The sequence below is a fragment of the Carassius auratus genome, linkage group LG30F (assembly GCF_003368295.1).
Source record: "Carassius auratus strain Wakin linkage group LG30F, ASM336829v1, whole genome shotgun sequence".
Lineage (NCBI taxonomy): Eukaryota > Metazoa > Chordata > Actinopteri > Cypriniformes > Cyprinidae > Carassius > Carassius auratus.
Window position 1 is genome coordinate 3,640,380 of NC_039294.1, and position 21,439 is coordinate 3,661,818.

General features: G+C 34.0%; 1 protein-coding gene across 1 annotated transcript in view; it reads right to left on the reverse strand.

Annotated features, from left to right (window-relative positions):
* Window positions 1–21,439, reverse strand: part of brinp1 (bone morphogenetic protein/retinoic acid inducible neural-specific 1) — a 173,408-nt gene that overhangs the window by 34,585 nt on the left and 117,384 nt on the right. Inside the window, exon 5 of the mRNA XM_026240636.1 lies at window positions 20,051–20,156. Within this exon, the coding sequence (XP_026096421.1) occupies window positions 20,051–20,156 (106 nt within the window). The remainder of the gene's footprint in view (window positions 1–20,050; window positions 20,157–21,439) is intronic.

The following is a 21,439-nucleotide window of genomic DNA, read 5'->3' on the forward strand; positions in this document are numbered from 1 at the left end:
TTGAATGCAAGTTTAAGTGCTACTCACTGGACATTTCACTTTGAAACTGCTGCGAAAAACATGCAGTAAGGATATCGGCGTTGCAGAAACATCACCACAAGCACATATTTCCAGTGTAAAAGGGGTTGCAAAAAAATTGTGTGTATATATATATATATATATATATATATATATATATATATATATATATATATATATTGGTGAGATTTTCTTGTTTTGATACTCTGGTTGTTAGCAATTTCTCTTTTTTTATAAGCAAATGGAACTTATTTCTGGAAGTTGAATATTGTACGTTATATAGTCTAAATGGATGGTATAAGTGTACTATTCATTTATTTATTAAATAGTAAAGCAGCGCAATCATATAGGCAACATTTTTTAAAAGTTAAAAATCCATTTTCGCTCTAGGATTTGAACAGAGCTTTGTGTTTATACAGACTTGGGACATTATTCTAAAAACCTCTCATAAAATTGACATATTTTGGACTTTCTACATACCATACGCAGTATTTAAGATGCTTAAATGTCAGAGCGAGCTGAAATTCATCATGAGATCTGCTAACGATATCCAGATGCAAGATTGCATTATTGTTGCGGTCATTACACAGCCATTATGAAGTCAAATAATTTATTTGAGAACTACTTTTCGAAACCTGGAACAGTTTGGTTCTGGAGCGCAAATCAATATACCTTTACATCAGCTCAGAAGACTGTTAGAGTTGCATTGTTAATAAACGTAGAGTTAAAATTACGGTAATATCCAGCTGTCGCAAGCATTAGAAATCTAAAACTGAATCAATATAAAAACAGAACGTCTTGAAATTGCTTTGGAGGATGAGGGCTAAGAAAATAAATTTACTGTCAGAGCCAGTCTCAAGGAGGAGGGAAGTGGCTGATTTATCTGCCCCACTAGTCCAAATAGAAACTCACTCTTGATTGACCACCCCAGATTGAGAGCTGACCTCAGGGTCAGCCAGGAAGGATTTCATCAGTCCGCTGGATGCCTGGCAACCCAGAGAGCTGAATATAAAGATAGTGGCATCAATCTTTTAAATGATGTACCATTACAGAAGAGCTATGCCCAGCGCCTGTGCGTTTATAAGGGGAATGATCTTCAGCGACTGTGCCACATCAGTCTGATGCTCTCGCCACCGCAGTTAAACATGATTGGATTGTCCGTCATACTGCGCTGATTGTGTTTCGATCTGTAGGGCTTAACAAACCGAACAACAGAACCTCTGATTATTGTGCAGTGTGAAGCTCCTCCATCCTTTCCGTTTGCATCTACGGTGCTCATGCGCATTTAAGAGGAATCTCTGCATCTCTCGATCTTCTGGAACAAAACCGTTTATTCAAATACAACTGCAAAAGAGCTCCTTCTGAAATCCTTGAAAATCAGCACATGACAACATTTCCATTTGTGAGAAAAAAAGAAGCCTCTTCACCAAGGCTGAGTTTATTAGAATCCATTAAAAACAGTACTAATGTGAAATAAAATAATTAAAATAATTATTTGTGTACGATGCAATTTTTTCCCCACCTGTGATTGAGCTTTTTTTTTTTTTTTTTTATCATTACACAAAATTCTTCAAAAATCATTCAAATTTGCTGATTTGCTGCTCAGTTATTATTGCTGCTCAAGTATCTATCTATCTATCTATCTATCTAGCTGAAAATCAGCATATTAGGATGACTTTTGAATGATAATTTCACACTGTAGACAGGAGTAATGATGCAGAAAATTCTGATTTGATCATAGCAATAAATTACGTTTTTACAGTGTAGTCACATAGAAAACAATTATTTTGAATTATAATATGATTTCACAATTTTTACTATATTTTCAATCAAACAAATGCAGTTTTTAGACTTAAAAAAAGATAAAACAAATCTTACATATTTTAAACTTCTGACTGATTGCATAAGAGGATTATCAATCAATAATGATACAAAATGCTACTATAAAATAAGACACAAGGAATGTTTCCCAGAATTAATGGCCATGTCATTTCCGTCAGCCTTTTTTTCCAAGAAAGACAGAAACATTGATCTGGTCACCTCGAAAGACAAATCATTTTTCATCACGTTGTCTCTTCAAACCCAGACATATTTTCCATCCACAATTCATCACTGACAGACTTCATTGCACATATGTCCTAATTGAGTTGTTTCGTGTTTATTCATTTGTTTGCCAAATGTTTGCCAATCTTCTGAAGAAAGCAAGAGCGGCAGAGTGAGAGAAGAGAGAGAGTATGAAGATGAGTATGTAATCCATCAAGCAGCAGATGAATTGCCTGTGGGGCTATTTAATTTATTTTCACTCCACTTCTTTGAAAACTGTTGGCTCAGGCTATTCTAACGTATTCATAAATCTTCCAGGATGGGCTTATGGTTCCGGCAAGAACACAACGGGTGTGTATGAAAGGGAGAAACAAAACAAGCAGCAATAAAAAGCAACTTTCTTTCCTCTCTCTGTTCGTGGATTCATTACAATGTGCTGTCAAAAGCCTCTCAAGAGCCTTATGTCTATCAGAGAGAAATTACGGTGTGAATTAACCAATAAAACGGCTCGCTTTAACTTCAGCTGCTTAGAAATGAATGTCTCCTTGTTTTTTTATTGGTCCCAAATGGTGTGTCTTTATTCAAATCGATATCCTAAAGTTACTGATGTTACCAGTTGAGAACACCCAGAGAATAATAAGTAAAGTTCATTTCAACTTCAATTTCATTTAAATAATAATAATAAAAAATGAATAAAAAAAACCTGCATAAAGTAATTGAAACCTGTTTTAAGGACAATTATGATCAAATTGTCATTTAATTTACACTTGAGTTCTGGTTATTGTTTTCATAATTCTCATTATTCTTAATCACGAGTCTCATTATTTTAATATAATTAACTTTTCTATTTATTTAAATCAGCATGAATTAAAAGCAGTACCAGTTGTTATGGATGTCATGATGAACATGCAGAAACATTAATGGTCCTAAAAATAGGCTTCAGTTTCTTTGTGTAAAATGTCGTACGCTTCACCCACAGAGACTGGAAACAAAGTGCAACTTTTTCCAACTTTTAATTAGTAATACTGGCAAACGCATGCAAACACAACCATCTGTTGCGGGTTATACAACAAATCAGTTGCGAGTTGAGTCTCACATGTGCCATTTGTGTGACGCACGTGTCTCTGGCGATGTACCTCATTGCAAATCACATCCATATCAGTTAAATTACGCCTTAGTTGGGAGCTGCATATGTAGATTGTATGGCTGATTTTACTCATGTTCACAAATAGGAATATTTATTTTGCTCATGGTTTGTTTGTTTATTTATTTCTTTTCCAGAGAACGATCACACTGTGCTGTGAAATGTGTTTAACTGCTGCTGTCATGAATAAATAAAATACATGCATTACAATCTTGCTAGATTATCTACTGCTTTTGAAAAGCGTCATTTGAGCTGTGCTTAATACAAAAAAATGAATTAATTAACAGGCTTGGTGTTGCTTTGATAGTTGATTTCCCTTCATTTATTTAGTCTAAATCAAGTGAGGAAACCATATCACACTGTGCAGATTGATGCATTAACCATTAGCCTTCTCATAACATTATTTTCCTTATGAATCTATTTATTCCAATACAGAAAGACATCTACAGGGATATTGTCCCTCAGTTGATGATTTCATGTTGTTCAGGTAATGTCACTTTGCTTATATATTTTTATTTATTTCAGTGTTTTTGCACACATCACCATTATCCTCATCTGGATCTCGATCACAGGAAGAAGAGATAAACTTGTTTGAAGGTAAAGTGGAGGTTGCACCTTTTAGTATGATTAAGTGCCTTACTGAACTGCATCTCTAGTTTTTAGGTATAAACTTTTTTTGAATTTTGCTGAAAACAGTGATTCTCTGTAAAGGACAGTATGATATTGAAATATCAAATGTTATGTATGGAAAGCCAAGTGGACCAGAAAACGCGTGCTTTTCAACGCCGTATTAATTTTAAAACGCCGTTTTCATAACGCCGCCAGGTGTCAAATAAGCGCCGTTACGCGATAAGTAAACGCCAGACGCCACCACGCGTTAAAATAACGCCACACGCCGACAGACGTTAAGTTAACGCAACACGCCACTTAAGATGCAGATTTATTTACTCATCTACATGGACACACCTCTCATGGCTACAAGGACTCTGGCAAGTCAGAGCATCCAGTTTGCAAGAGCGCGAAGATGGCAAGGATAGCCCTTACAATTATACATATAGCTTTTGTCTCATAAAGTTAAAACACGAATAAGTGCAAATTTGGAAAATATTTTATTCAACAGTTAAATTAATACGAAAGTAATATTATTATTTTATTATTATATTATATTTTGAGTAGGCTATCATTTCAATTTAATAAATAGTTGGTGATAGTTTCACAAAAATAGAAATTCTGTTTATTTACATTTACTCAACCCAATGATTCAGATGCAGTTTCTGTAACAAAAGTATAGCATGTGTAATTCTAAATTAAATATTAATATTTAAAGCTACATTTTGTTTGCTTTTTCAGATTTAACTCAATTAGGCTCTAATATATCTTCTGAGGGTACTTTTTCTTCCTTTTTAAAAACATAATAACATATGATAAACTGAAATCATACTCAAAAGTAGTTACCTGATTTATTTTACAATAAAGCAATTACAAATATGGATATAGGGAATATAGTTATCGAATGACACAAATAAGTCCAAATTTGGAAATTATTACAATGGTTAAATAAATGAGAAAATGTATGGCAATTAGTTTTTTAAAAGGTAACGTTACAGTATCAAGGCCTCTATGCTTTTCTTTTTTTGATATTTCTTTGTTTTGATTTTATTTTATTTATTTTTTTAGCTTTTTGATCCCATTTTCCATCTAATTTTTATTAAATTAGTAAAATACAATCCAGAAGAATAAGTTACCAGTCAAATGAAATCAGCATCAACATTTCAGCTTTGCAAGACACAGAACTCTGCTGTTGCATTAAGGATTATGCAGACTTTTTGAGAAGACTTGGAGGTGGCGTTAATGTATTTCATAAGAACGATGTAATGAAATTAATGTTTAAAATATAAAGTTTTGAAAATGGAAATATTAAACGATTTAAATGACTCATTTATACTTTCAAATGAAACTGAAACCGACAGTAGGTGGCAGCATGTCACTGCCTTATCAATGAATCACAAAGCAAATGACTCTCTTTATGAATGGGTGATGGGTAAATCATTGACTCGCTAGATTTGTTCTAAAATGCAGATTCATTCATAAACGTTGTTCAGAAACAGCTGTGTGTTTGTTTGGAGATACACCGCGATCAGCTGTGACTTTGTTTGAATTTGTTTTTAAGAAATAGAGCAAATTAAGTGTTCCTGAAATTTAAGTCCATATGTTCAGGGGCGCCTGCAGGATTTCTTCCGAGGGAGTCATCTCTACACTGTTTGTTATGATGAATGACAATACTGCAGCCTGCTTTCACGATCTGAGGTGAACCAATAAACATTTACTGCCTTCATTCCATCCCCATACTCCGTCTGTTTAATCTTATTTACTATCCTAATTGCATTATTATTATTATTATTATTATTATTATTATTATTCAGATTTGCCTTTGTTGTTGATGCTAATACAAAATATCAGGGGGGACTCCCATAAGTCTATTTTTAGTGGGGGTCAGCTCTGCAGTTCTGCTTAATTCAGCTATGATTATCATTTCAGCTTATGTTTATATATATATATATATATATATATATATATATATATATATATATATATATATATATAAGAAAAATGATATTTAATTTAGAATTACATATGCTCTACTTTTGTTTCAGAAGCTGCATCAGAATCGTAATATTTTTACAGACTAAAACAGTTTGGTTATCAGCATTCTTCAAAATATCTTCCTCAAACGCAATACAGGCATAAGGTTTGAAACAACATTAGGTTGAGTAAATGTAAATGTAAATAAACAGATTTTCTATTTTTGTGAAACTATCGCCAACTATTTATTAAATTGAAATGATAGCCTACTCAAAATATAATATAATAATACAATAATAATATTACTTTCTTATTAATTTAACTGTTGAATAAAATCTTTTCCAAATTTGCACTTATTCATGCCTGGGGTGATAACTTTATGAGACAAAAGCTATATGTAGAATTGTAAGGGCTAGCCATCTTCGCGCTCTTGCAAACTGGATGCTCTGACTTGCCGTAGAGTCCTTGTAGCCATGAGAGGTGTGTCCATGTAGATGAGTAAATAAATCTGCATCTTAAGTGGCGTGTCGCGTTAACTTAACGTCTATCGGCGTGTGGCGTTATTTTAACGCGTGGTGGCGTCTGGCGTTAACTTAACGCGTAACGGCGCTTATTTAACGCCTGGCGGCGTTATGAAAACGGCGTTTTAAAATTAATACGGCGTTGAAAAGCACGCGTATTCTGACCCATTTGGCTTTCCATAGTTATGCAACAGGACAAAACAAAATCCTACATATACCCTCCACCATAATATCCTACAAATAACTTTTATGGAACAAAGTCATAAAGCTTCCATTCATCTTGAAACTTTTACAGGAGAAAAAGAGGAAATATCTATATATCGATGCTTTAAAAATAATGCATTTTAAAGGCTCTGCAGTGAGGTATTTCTCTTTTAGTTGCATCTGTGGCCACTGCAGCAGGTGTAGGAGAATCAGCTTCTGCTTTCACTGCCAAATCACATTTATCAGCAAAATATCCTGAAGTGCAGATTCAATATGCATTAACAGTGTTAATGGGAAATCACAATAATCCACACATAATCCAGTCCATCAATTAATGTCTTGCAATGCCAGAAGCTGTGTGTCCATCTTTAAGATGTTTCTTTTTTTTTCTGGTCGGGTCTGAATCAGGAGACACATATTCATAGATCAAGCACTTCTTATAAGTCAAAACAATCCAAGAAGGCTCAAAACAAAATTATGTGGGTTGATTTTGATGTGAGAGACAACAGGATATGGACTTTTTCACTGGAAGAAGCATAATTATGGATTGCGTACTTGAATTATAGCAACTGTTTGAAGTTAAAAACGTTTTGATGGATTTGTTTCTCACAAACATGACACAAGACATTAACTGATGGACTGGAGAGATGTGCATTATTGTGATGTTTTTTATAAGCTCATTCAGTGCAGAGTATCCACTGCTAAGCAAGTGATGGAATGCTACATTTCTCCAAATAAACAAACTCAGGATGGCCTGAGTTTAAGTACATTTTCAGAAAATATTAGCAAAGAGCTCAATGCCATGACATACCGAGCTTCTCTGGGTCACACATCTTCATAAAATACAAATTTGCAGGTCAAAGTTGCAGAGAAATGTGAAACTTCTTCACATGATCCTGTATTTCTGGTCTCCAGAGTTTTTAAATAAATAAAATAATAAAATAATTTGTCAAACAAAAAGTCTACCTTAAATCCCACACCAAAATCTCATGTATATATCAGCTAATTAGCATCCTGCGGTTCTTGTTTGTTTAGCTCATGACTGAGACGAAATGCTCAAGCAAACTAGTCTAATGACATCAGACTGGAAAATATTTTCCTCTTCATACTGAAATACATCCAAAGCTCATGAAAGCATGAGTTCCTTCTGTTTTAAATATTTCTCATTAAAACACACTGTGCACCAATAAATTTCCCATTCACAACCAAAACAACTTCACATTTGTGTTGCATTTCCAGCCAGTGGCGTAGCCACGGGTCTGCCAGGGTGTGCCTGTGCGACCCACAGTGGCAGCTGGCACACCTAAAAATAGATGCAATAGATGAATTATTTTTTATAGTCTCAATAAAAAAATGTTTACTAAACTTGGGCTATTGTTGTTTACTTAGAAAATATATGTATTTTTAAATCAACCCTTTCACGTGTAAATTACAAATATTTTAACTGACCCCTTGTTTCCATGGCGACGCGTCATGATTGTCACGTGACACACCGCAGCCACTAACAGATGTATCGGCATTCGTTTTATTTAGTTTTTCATTTTTTATTAAAATATAAACACAAACTTGCTTACCATGTCAACTATCTGATATTCTGATTCTTCGTTTAAAAACCTTTATAAATTATCTTGATCTATAACGAGATGAGCGCTGCAGTTCAGAGACCTGTCAGCCGGATTTAACATACAGCACTTGAATTCCCCAGTTTCTCCCGAAATACATGAAAGTAAGTGGCTGTTGAACTGGACGAAGAATAGAGTAAACTTTATTGTTCTGCTATGTGTGTCTGATATATGAATAAAACACGTCTGCAAATTACATTTGATTAGATAGTTTTTGCTGCTTCCATAGACATCAGTGTGTATTTTACAAACTACCAATGTATTGTTTTACTAGTGATTATGTATATTTAAATGTATGAAACCTAAAATAAACATTATGTGGTTGAAAACAATGCATATTAATTGTGATTATGACAAGCGCTGAGCGCGTCCGTCTGTGGCTCAGTGCCAGGCAACGCGCGAAAGCTGTTTGAACTCTTACATAGTCAACGCGAGCGACGAGAGCAAGCAACGCGAGCGACGTGCTCCCTTTCATAGTCTAAACAGTGGACGCAAGTGTCACGGGCGATGCGTGTATGCAATACACCGCTCACGCAACAGGGGTAAGTAGAGTCGGGTGATATTAGTAGAGTCACGGGTCGCGTGATAGTCAGATCACAGTGGCAACTGAAGAGGAGTGTATTCTGTTGCTGATGAACTATCGTATAAATGTTGATGAATACGTATAAGTGCGCATAATTTTTCATCTTCGCCCGCCATTGTATTCAAACCTTCTTCTTCTGTAAACACTACTTGAATTAATGTACAATACTTGCAATGTCGCCCCCACCGACAATGCTTAGTATTGCGTGCATCGGCGCGTCACGTATCAAAAACTAGGACGACACATTTGGCTACGCACCGACGCATAATGGCGGCCGAAGCGTAACGATGCGTAACCTCGGGGACGCGTATGTGTACAGATACGTTGACTATGAAACGGCCCTTTGAGTTCTGTGACGCCACTGAACATTCTAAATCATACTCTCAGGGCCAGGGGCACAGAAATAAGAATCCAATATATGGTGCAATAATGATAAAAATTTTAAAATGTAATTTACATTTTAAATTATTTTTGTTAAAATATATCTGCCAACATTTGGACTGCCAACCAATCAGCAAACAGCAGCTGACTGTGACCCCAGCAGTCTATGATATAAACAGATAATTTTTGATTGCACATTGCTAGCTAGCAATATGTCGCAGAGCTCCTTTCTTAATATTTTTTTAGCAAAAAACCTTGGCTTGATGAACAGCCGGACACAAGGCCTTAACGTTACACCTGCTGAGGATGTTTCTCCCTCCCCGGGCCCAACATCAACAGACAGTGTTGCCAGATTGGAAATGTCCAAGTATCGTACCAGAAGTTCAAAATTATCGTATTTGGAAGAAAATTATTACATTTAACAATTAACTACATGTTGACACGACCTGCAAATTACCACTAGGAGTATGGTTGGACGGAAGCAGTGCGACAAAAATACTATCCCATAATTTTGCACAGTAATCTGACAATAAATGTGGCACACCCAGATTTCCATATGCACACCCAGAGTCTCTTTTCTGGCTGCGCTACTGTTTCCAGCATCTCTATATCAACAGCTGTTCTCTGTTGCTCTCTCGAAATCAAACCCCATCCCGTGACCTCAGACCAGGCCTGAGCAGCGATGTGTCTCCAGGCCTGGAAACCCCGACTGGTCTGGACCGGGTCTCCAATGCTGGTACTCTGCGCCGGTCTGCATATGGCTGTCTTCGGGGCAGGAATGATCTCTCTGACCAGCCATTTTCCCCTCTGGCCTCTCTATTCACCGTACGCCTATATTTACATTTTACATTTTACATTTACATTTACTATACATTTACATTTACTATACATTTACATTTACTATACATATACATTTACTATATGAATTGCCTGTTCCCCAGGCCACACTGTTATCACTGACTGAAGCATGCTGGGATAGAACTAACACCAGCCACATAATGTCAGATGAATAGAAAGTGTGCAAGAACAAATATGGGCAGGCTGGCATGATGTGAAAGTGTGGAATGTTGAATCAATACGTCATGCTTCTCTAGTGGAACATTAGCATTCTCAGCCAGACCGCAGTAAACATGCCTGCGATATTCAATCAGTCCAGGTCACAGTGCACTCTATTTCTACAATACATGTTTTCTTCATTCACAGCAGTCATATAGACAATACTAGCAAAGATCACTCACTGATTTTATAACATTTACACCTTGAAAATGAATTGTGAATAATACAGATTTTTTTTTTTTTTTCATATGATCAAATCATTATGCATTCATTAATTCTGAATAACATACAAAGCCTTTGTATTTTTTGCTATTCAGTTGAAATGACATTGATATATTAGAGATGTACAAATTGACATGATTTTATAATCACCTAGGGGTCATCTGAATGACCGGTTAATTAGGTCACAGGCTTGTTTAGGATCGTGCTCAGCAGAAACTAATCTGAAGCATTTCTAAGGGATGCATGGATGTGGCCTTTAATGGGATAACTAATGGGATTTACGTTACTTTAATCGTTTAAATATAACCTTTTTGTACAACACCATCTTAGGCCACAAATGCATTGAATATTGACAATAATACATTTTGAGATTTCTCTGTCATTACACAATGTCATAGATGTTACATTTTCAGTTATATGTGCTGTACTGTCTGTTTGTCTAATAATAATAATAAAATAGCAATTATGATGAAAATAATTCAAACTATCTCTATATTTTCTGAAATATTAAAGCAAAAAAAAAAATGTAATAATAAAATAACACCAGTAGTATCTAGGAGGGATTGAAAAGGTTTTTTTTTTTTTTTTTTTTTTTTTTTTTTTAATGAGGCTGCATTTATTTGATTAAAAACACAGTAAAATAATGAAATATTATTACAATTTAAAATATCTGTATTCTGTGCAAACATTAAAATATAAGTTATTGCCGTGATTAAAGCAGAATTTTAAGCAACATTACTCCAGTCTTCAATGTCACATGATCCTTAAGAAATCATTCTAAATGCTGATTTGCTGCTCAATAAATGATTATCAATGTTGAAAACAGTTGTGCTGCCGAATATATTTGTGGAAACCAATTTAAATAAATAAATAAATATTCACTAATTCTTAACTATATACTTATATATTCATGTTGCTTGAAAAATGTATTCTATGACAATGCAAGAAAAATCCTGCTTTTGAATGACTGTTATTTCACTTTTTTGCCCCCATTATTATTTACAATATCTCACTGATCATCCACTAGTCAACTATCTGGTTTTTGGACTGTCTAGCTGACCAAACGGTCATCATATCGTTACATCTCAAACCTGACTTTGTCTGCAGTAAACTGGGTAATTAAAAGTGTGAATGTTTTGTCATTTCATTCTCAGCTGTAGTTTGTGCCATCAGTGGCTCCTCCGTTCAACCGTCACACTAGTGAAACTCGGGCTTTAGTAATGAACCGAAGACTCGCCGGTGGCATTGTGAGCTGAAGGTCAGTGTGTTCTGACTCGGTTCCAGGGCACAATTACAGTCTAATCTGGTGGAGACGACACACGATTGGCAAACTGTGGCCACGGAGGCACGCAGTGATTTCCTCACACACTGCAGCACAGAAATCTAACAGTTATTTCCAAATCAGAAAATCAAAGATCCTGCAGGAGCAGATGAGAGCGGCTGATTAGTGCCCGTCTGTGATGTCGACATGATGGCAAAGTTGATTTTATTGCGTTTGGAAATGTAACAGCATGTCATTATCACGCTCCGTCAGATATCCCGAGGCAAAGTCACTTGACTCGTGTCTTTCTCTGAATGAGAACAAGATGGAAAGGAACAAAAAACTACAAGAAATACTGCCGGTTCCGTAAAGCATTTGAAAGCTGTGTAAATATTCAAGCAATATCGCATACACAGTCCTGCTGTTATGATGAATATCAGCACAATTGTGATCAGGCTTCTTCTTCTTATAATTCATTCATACATAAAAATGATCAACAGTGATATTAAAGACATGTTACAATAGATTTATTTTTCAAATAAATGCTACTTTTCTGAACTTCCTATTCATCAAAGAATACAGAAAAAAGTAACTTGAGTAACTCTCAAGTTATGTCTCAGTAAATATGTTAATAGATTTGAACTATACTTAGTATGATATAAATGTATTTGAAATATATTCAATTTTACTAGGCGAGGCACACTAAACTAGACAAATGTGGATCAAACTGTGAAAGAGAAGTGTGTTATAATTTTGACGTGCCACAGTGTTGGATTGTGGCATGTATTGTGATTAGGGAGTTGCTGAAAGCCAGGCCTAATACTGAGTAAGTTACATTTCAGACACGATATGGCCAGATATTGAGGATTTTTGCTGCAACAGAAATAGTTCCAAAACAGCAGTGAACACAGACCGCAAACTGTGAAACGCTCCAGTGCTGATCGCTGCTTATCCAATCCAATTAGTGTAGCAGTGGCATAAATCTACTCGAAAAACAGAGAAACATGTTTGAGCAAATACATTAACAACAGCAACGGATTAAAACTACAAAATCATGTGCTTTTCAATCACTGGCAAAGATCTCAGATAGGTTTTGTCAAAACTATTCCAAGCTCAACCCTTTTAGATGCAGTTCCTGAAATACTGTAATGCTGAACTTTGAAAATAGCCACCAGCTCATTATTCTGAAACAGGAAGTACAGAGAGAGACAGAGAGTCCTCTAAACTCCACTGACCTGTAAAGACCTTCATCTTCAGACCTTCAATAACATCTCTTTAAAAGTGTCCGTTCAGCCAAATGTGAAACATCTGTCAACTTTTAATGACCCTGTCATTCCATGCTCTTTATGACTTACTTTTTTGTGGAGCACAAAAGCAGATGTATAGCAAAATGTTCACGCTGCTCTTTTATGTGAGTGGGAAAAGCGTTATTCATAGCCCTTGCCACACAATAATAGCAATAAGCTTTGTGTTATTGATTTCACTATTCATTTCAGTTTTTGTTTTGTTTTTTATTATTATGAATTAAATGTGTCCTTTTAATATTGCTTGGACAAAATGCTGCAAGTTTCTTTGTGAAAATAAAATAGAACTATTATAATATAGAACCTATTGCATTTATTGCTCTTTTGTTGGTTTTTATTGCTTCTTTTGTCCTCATTTGTAAGTTGCTTTTGATAAAAGTATCTGCTAAATAACCAAATTTAAATATAATGTAAATGTAAATAACAAAACTAAATTGACATTTTAAAACAAACCCCAAATCAAATAAATAGCACAAAATAAATATCTTCAAATAAACAAAATATGGCTTTGTGTGCTTTTATGTTGCATTTAACATTAGAGGCAACCACTGAATTGTAATCATGATCCAAACAAATATGCTGAGATACATGAGAAGTTTTTAATCTAAATTAGGTTGTACTGTATAATTTCGAAATATGAAGCAAAAACAGAATGGTTTGACTTCAGTTTTGTGAAACGATACATAAAAGAAAAAAAAAAGAAAAAGTCTGAACGAAACAGAAATAGTAGACGAGCTGAATGAAACGAAGATTCACTCTCTGCCAGCAGGTGGCGCTTAAAGCATTTCCTTGGTTTCCGCTGTAAACAAAACAGCCTGCACTTATGGACTTTAATATGCATTATACAGAGGCAAGATGAAAAGAAAAAATAAAAATAAAAAACAATCTAAACTTTTCTAAACAGAGTAAGTTCACCTCAGACATACATTCATATAAACTCCTACCCCTAATTGAACCGCGATCTGTTTTGCATCTCAACTGAATTGAATCTTCACATTTTTTATGGATTTTCCACCGGCTCGTAGTTAATCATTATATCCCTTAATTATAATACATTGTAACACCTTTAGAAATTATAATGCATTAAAGCCCATGACAAACAAATCGTCAGACATGATAATGCATTTTTAAGCCTAGTTACAATTATTTATTTTTTTTAAAGATGAAATGCATTACATTACAAATGCTGTATCTTTATAATGCATTATATATAAAGGTTTTAAGGAAAGTGAAAAATAACTACATAGACGAATATTTTCTCACTACAATGCATTTTCATTATATTTTTACTTAACTAGTGTCTTTATTATTTAATGTTTGATCAAATTATGTAATTAAATAAAATTAAATATTTAAGATTCAATCATTTAAATAAAAGTGAGTTTTAATTGAGCATTGATTACAGTATTTATATTTTTTTTATATTATTTTTATATCACAGAAAAAATAAATTAAAAAATCCACAGGCGAAGTCATGCAGATCATTAACTGCTGGCCTATGTGGTAATCATCAAATATGACTTATCATCTGAAATATGTAAGTAATAGCAAATGTACATGGACGCTCAATCTAATTTTAACCTAGAGAAAGTTTTCAAAGTGTGCTGTTTCAGTGATCAGTTACTCAGGTCAGTTGGAAGTGATTGTGTACAAGAGGTAAAAACAATATAAATACTGTTCGTTTTCTTACACAAACTGCTCGTTTCGTGTCTTAGGTCATCAATGTGTACTTACGATGGGGTATTGTTTAATTTGGACTCCTCTGTACATGCTCTTTGAGGTGGTGACCATAGACCTCTATTATATGAGTCACAGACAAGTACAGTTTGACCTAAAAATATCAAAATGGGAAATACTGCGGAAACAAAGAAACCTACATCTTGGATGCCCTTGAGGTAAGCTAAACCTTACCAAAATTTAATTTCAAAGTGAACCGTCCCTTTAAATGAATAAAATCTTATTTAATATTAATTTACCTAGTATCACTATTATTGCTCTTGAAATAAAACCCTGAAAGATATAATGAACTCTTTTTGCAAATATGACTAATCTTATACATCATATGCAGTCTGTGTGATTCAGCTTGTCCCCACGGTGGTACATTAAGGTAAGTATAGAACTTCTCATTTTAGGTGCTTTATGAAATGAAGTCATTAAGGCAATTGACCAGTCGATTCTTCATCTCCACCTTGTTTACAGATTTCTTTAAACAGCTGATCCTCCCCTCCTTCCATATTCCAATCAGGAAGATTACTTGCAATCGACTGCAGTCAGGGGATCACAAGGCAATTTTATTAATGGCAACAACAAATCCTTCAAAGTGACCTTTCCTAATTCATTAAGAGATGCACACACAGGAGACGACTCTAATGGTGGACGACAGACGCCATGGCCATCCCGTGATCATGGCCATCTCTCTCTCATGTAAGTGTGTTAAATCTCAGTCCGTGACAATCACATGCCATATCTTCACTCAGCGCTTCAGCCGACGTACTGTAGAGAGAGATATACAACTACAGTAGACGAGATGTCAAGAGTCTGTTTTAGTGACCGCAGTGTTTGTTTTTTGCTTTTTGGTTTTTTGTGTGTCATTATAAATAAATAAATACTGTTGTTTTATTTTACAGTAAAAAATTTAAATCATACATTTACATTTGCTTGCAAAACAAAACTGCCTAAGATAGAAGAAAAGACTTGTTTATTTAACTCTAACCCTTATCTACCCCTATCAGCATAAAACTTGCTTAGTTACACAAGATGTTTTGCTTAAAACAAAACAAAAATTAATTAATTAATTATAAAAGAGGAACTACAGCTGGGTAAGAAAAAATAAACAGCATAAATACTTGAAATAAATTTAACATCAACATTTTATTTATTTTATTTTTTTATTTTTTCATTTTTTAATCTGCTTGGTGGAAAGCAACACAAAGATACTAAATGTGAAAATGGTGTAGTGATCCACTTATGCTTTCTGCAGCAAATAGTATGTTTTTTGTGAAAAGTATAAATAATGACCTGTTATAGCATATAACAAAGAACACTTCACAAAATAATATATCCCACAATGCAACTTGACCTTCCATTTCCAGTGTGAAAATGTGTATAAATATACAGTTCTGAATACAGACAAAGTGTCAGTCCGCAGAGGGTCGTGGTGAAATGCATAGTGCTGAAACACACACGCGTTGCACTTTCGAGAAACGAAAAGTTTGCAGAACGAAATATATTTTGAGTGTCCTCAGAAAACGCTTCATAATCAGTTTCTACAGCTGTTCTCTCGGAGTCTCCGGTGAAAAAAAAAAAAAAAAGAAGTGTAAACAACTTGCAGTTTCTTTCTGACCTTCTAAAAATGTGTAGAGCAGGTAATTTATATTTAAACCTGCATTACACCACAGTAACTAAAATCAATAATAGGCATGATGATTTTGAGAGTGTTTCATAGGAAGAACCTGGATGGTTTTACATTCTTCTGCAGTGCTGGTCTGTCTATATCATCATTCAGATGTTTAAGGCCGATGTGTTATGTGTTGCTGTTTTATCGTGTATTGCACCAAAATCTAATTAAAATGATGCTATGCAATAAAATAAAAACATAAAACAATGTGTTCTGTTCCTTCCATATCATCCAGCAGTTTTGTTATGGATGGAAATATAAAGTGTATATAATATAAATATAAAGTAAGATAAATTATTTCCATTGATTTATTCTGTGTTCTGACAGAGTTGTAATTCACATAAAAAGGTTGAAACTATGGCAGAAAAAGTGTGTGTGTGTGTGTGTGTGTATATGTACTGTATATACAGTACACATATATAAAATCCATATAACAATGATTAACTATAAAATGCATACAATTAAAAGTCAAATCTGACCAGAAGTAATAATTAAGAGATAAAAAGTAAAAAATATGTGCTTATACCTCATAATTATAAGTAACAATAAATAACAATAAATACATAAAATAATAAGTATCATGAAACAAAAAGTTGAAATGATGAGATAAAAAAGCCATAATTATGAGAAAAATATGTCACAGTAATTATAAAAAATCATAATCATGACATAATATTGTGCATTTTTTAAACTCATAACTATAACGGTCATAATTTCAACTAATCATTTATAATGACAATTTTAATACTAATAATTTTTAATTTCATAGTTTACAATTTTATTTAATAATTATGACTAAGTGTATCATATTTCCAGCTTTGTGTGTCATAATTTTTGTATCCCAGTTCTGACAATTTTATTTAATAATTATGACTAAGTGTATCATATTTCCAGCTTTGTGTGTCATAATTTTTGTATCCCAGTTCTGACATTTTATCTCATAGTTGTGACTTAGTATTCGACATTTCAGATGATGTGTATGTCATCATTTTTATGTCACAAAGTTTTTACGTTATCTTATAATTGTGACTTGATATCTCATTTTTTTTTTTTTTTTTTTATTATATTATTATTACTTACAAAGGCATGACTTTTGTTTCTCTAATGTGGCATAAGTGGGCTTTTATATTTTCCTATTTAAACGAGTGGATATTGGTCAGAATAAGCTGCAGTGTGGACCAGACCTTATGACAACATTATGTGAGACTGTTTCATCAACAGATATTTGCTCATCTTTAGCTGCTCATCTCTGAGAAGATATTTCCATCAACAGCCATCAAATCCATTTTCTCCAAACATCTCAAGACAACAACCTGATAGCAGACCAACAGCGCAAGACTTTTATCCAGACCAAGATGGCATGGATGACTGCTCTCCGCCACGACATGACATACTGTCATCACGATTGGATGTTTTATGCAGCGTAAAGACGTGCAACATCAAAGCCTGTTACCTACTGAGAGCTTTCACAGAGAATATTCAAAATAAGACGGCCAGATAAAAGATGGATAAAGCTGAGCTGCTTGTAGCTCCGACAGATTCCTTTCATTACACACCCCAAATGTGTTAGCGATACTTCTAACAAGCGTTCATATTTCAGATTATGACAAAAAATTTAGTTAACCAAGAAAGAAAATACACAAGACAGCAGAGTGCTTCTGCTAACTAGACTTTTAGCAGAGCTAAAGCATGAATAACGACACATCCAATTTGATACAAACCCCACACTCATGTCTAATTGCATATCAAACTCTACATTAAAACCAACTCATTCAAAGCTGATCACATCCGCTTAAATATAAGCATGAGGGTGGTGAATGGAGGACATTTTTTGCATGTGAATTCATCAACCAATGCAGACCCAACTCGGTAATAAAACACAGTGTTTGTAGTGCTAATGTTGAATCTTCAGCATCACAGCAAATGTAATAATGTTTTATGTGTTGTGAGTTTGCAGCCTGAATTAAATTAAATAATTCTACTAAACAAATAAATACAATACAAGTTATTGCAGTGACTTTGCTGATCGCATGAAATAAATTGTATAATATGACAGTTGAACAAATTACTCTCATGGGCTAGCTTTAATTAATCATAGACAAACCCGTCTGTCTAAACCAAAAACCATTTACATTTTGGAAAGAAGAAAAAAATAATAATAAAAATAATAAAAAAAAAGGACTTGGCAGTTTTCTGCCAAGACATTTGCTGTTAATTTTACAAATTTCCAAAACTAAAACACACCACAATGTGGTTTGAAAATAATAAAGTATGAATTAAAATCATACTTCAAAATTGCTCAAAATGCTCAAAATTGTAAATATGGATGGAAATATACTTCACAGATTTTTACTCATTACCAATAATTGTTTCCAATGTGTATTTGAGAAAAACATTTATTTCATAATGAGATCCCCCCCCCCCCCCATTTTCAATTGTTTAAGTTAAAAGAAAATTTATATATATATATATATATATATATATATATATATATATATATATATATATATATATATATATATATATATATATATATATATATGTGATTTTTTTATTTATTTATTTATCTTACTTAAATATCAAAATGATTAACAATGCAGATTTATTTCCACAGCCTTCCGTGATCATATTTACCAAGGGTTCCATTAATTCTGATGACGACAAATATCTATCTATCTATCTATCTATCTATCTATCTATCTATCTATCTATCTAGATAGATAGATAGATAGATAGATAGATAGATGTTTAGTTTTTTACAAAAGTACAATGCAAAATAAACATTAGCATTCTAAGAAAATATTATGCATATTTTTTCATAATTGAAAATATTTTTAACAACACAATGCAATATATAATTCAAAAGAAAAATAACTAAAATACTTCTTAAAAGTAATACATCTTAAAAGTCATTACTGTAAATGTTACAGAACAGAATTGTTCATGTTTCTTTTCGTTTCATCCCTTCTTTCATCCCTGATGAGCACATCTTGTGTTATCTCTAGTATTATCAGCCAGACAGATTCATACACATTTATTTTCCCTGCAGGCGCATCTTACCGCAGCTGTGCAACTGTGTTTCTCTCTTCCAAAACATGTGTCAATACAGCAGATGTGCACACCATCAAATCCAAAAAAAAAAAGTGTTTTCTGATAGACAGGAATTATGAAGACATAATGTTTTTCATATGTAAATGCTTCATGGAAAACATTTCTGCACTTCTTTTGTCTGCTTTAAATGTGACACACAAGCAGCTGGATTGATGATGGATTTAAAAAGTCATTTATGCAAATCCTAGATGTTGCTAGACACGGTTTAAGGGGGTTTCAGTAGCCTGTCTTTCATCTCAGTCCCCCTAAAATTCTCTGTGATAAACTCAGCTGTCAGCACTCTTAAACGTCTGTGATTCTGTGAGCTCAGTTCACACATCCCACTTTTTGAGATGACATCTAAGCTTATTTCACTCTGAATCGTACCAGTCATTACAGCATGTTCTAGTTTGCTATTCTGAGCATTGTTCCTTCCTATCTGTCACTAGTATAGGTATACAATCAATTCTCATTTCTCATTTTCAAATCTTTTTTTTTTTTTCTAACTCAAATGAGTTTGTTGCAGAACAACAGTGCAGACAGTCAGGCAATACAAACTTGAATTGGGTGCAGTGTTAACACAACCAATTGAAACCACAGTGAAATGCATGAGTCACATACCTTGCAGATGGAGTTTGCTCTCTGGGCTCTGAAGAAGAACAGAACTGACAGAGTCCAGGTTATCATACGTGCTGCAGCCAAGTGGACCCGTCCGCGTCTCCGTCACCTGAAGACAGATACAGATAACATCAAACCAGCTGTGTAAAATACCGGAGTAATTGTTACCGGATTACATTACAGAAAAAAGTAATGAAATAGCAATTAAGGGACTGTGATTTTAAGATTGCAAAGCTTTGCATTTCACCCTCTGCATATGAAAATGACAGTATATATATATATATATATATATATATATATATATATATATATATATATATATATATATATATATATATATATATATCTCACTACATTATTTACAACCAATGCTGGTGTTGGGTATTACTTTATGCAGTATGTTGCTGCCTTCATGTGTCAAATCATAGAGTGTGCACACCACCTTAACTCCCGGAAAACTCAATCAATATGTTCTTGTAATGGCCCTGGGCAAAAATCTGAAGTTCTATTGCTTAGAAAAGTAATAGCACACCTCCCTTGCAAGGTGCATGTTTTAAATAATAATTCCCCAATCCTCAATCAATCTGTAGAACAAACTCTGTGAAACCACTTGTGTGCCTAAGATTTATAAATAAATAGTATTTATAGTAATAGTGACAGTAACCTGAGTAAACACTCTATGGGTCATCTGCAGTGAATGGGTGCCATCAGAATGTGGTGATATAAAAAAAAAAAAAAACACAAGGATTCAACAAGTAATCCATGCCACTCTATTCCATCAATGTCTTGTGAAGCAAAAAGCTGAGTGTCTATAAGAAACAAATCTATCATTAAGACAATTTTAAACTGCACTTGTATCCATCCAATATATTCATTTAGAGCTGATTTGGACTGTTTTGGCTTATAAACTTTGTTTTATCTGTTCATTTGACCAGATGTCTTTTTCACTGGAGGAAGCAATCAGAATTTTAGCCAGAATCAACAGTTTGAGGCTAAAAGATCTTAATGCTCGATTTGTTTCTCATAAACGTGCAGTTTTTGGCTTCTAGGGATGTTAAATGATGGACTGGAGTAATATGGAGTACTTTTGGATTATTGTGATGTTTTTATCAGCTGTTTTAACTGTCACCAATTCACTGCACATGATCTTGGATGTACTGAGGTGGAGCATATTTTAATTGTTTGGGTGGACTATTCCTTTAAATGTGCAGTTAGTTACTTTTCATGGTTTACTATATGAAAACTAAATGTTTCTGCTAGTAACCATATGAATTAATAAGGTGCAAAGTAAGTGCATTTTGTTAGATTGTCATTTTTAAGACACCTTTTTTGTCTTAAACAGTGAATCCCTGACTCAGAGGTTTGAGTTTCCCAGGTGCATTTGAGGCAGCA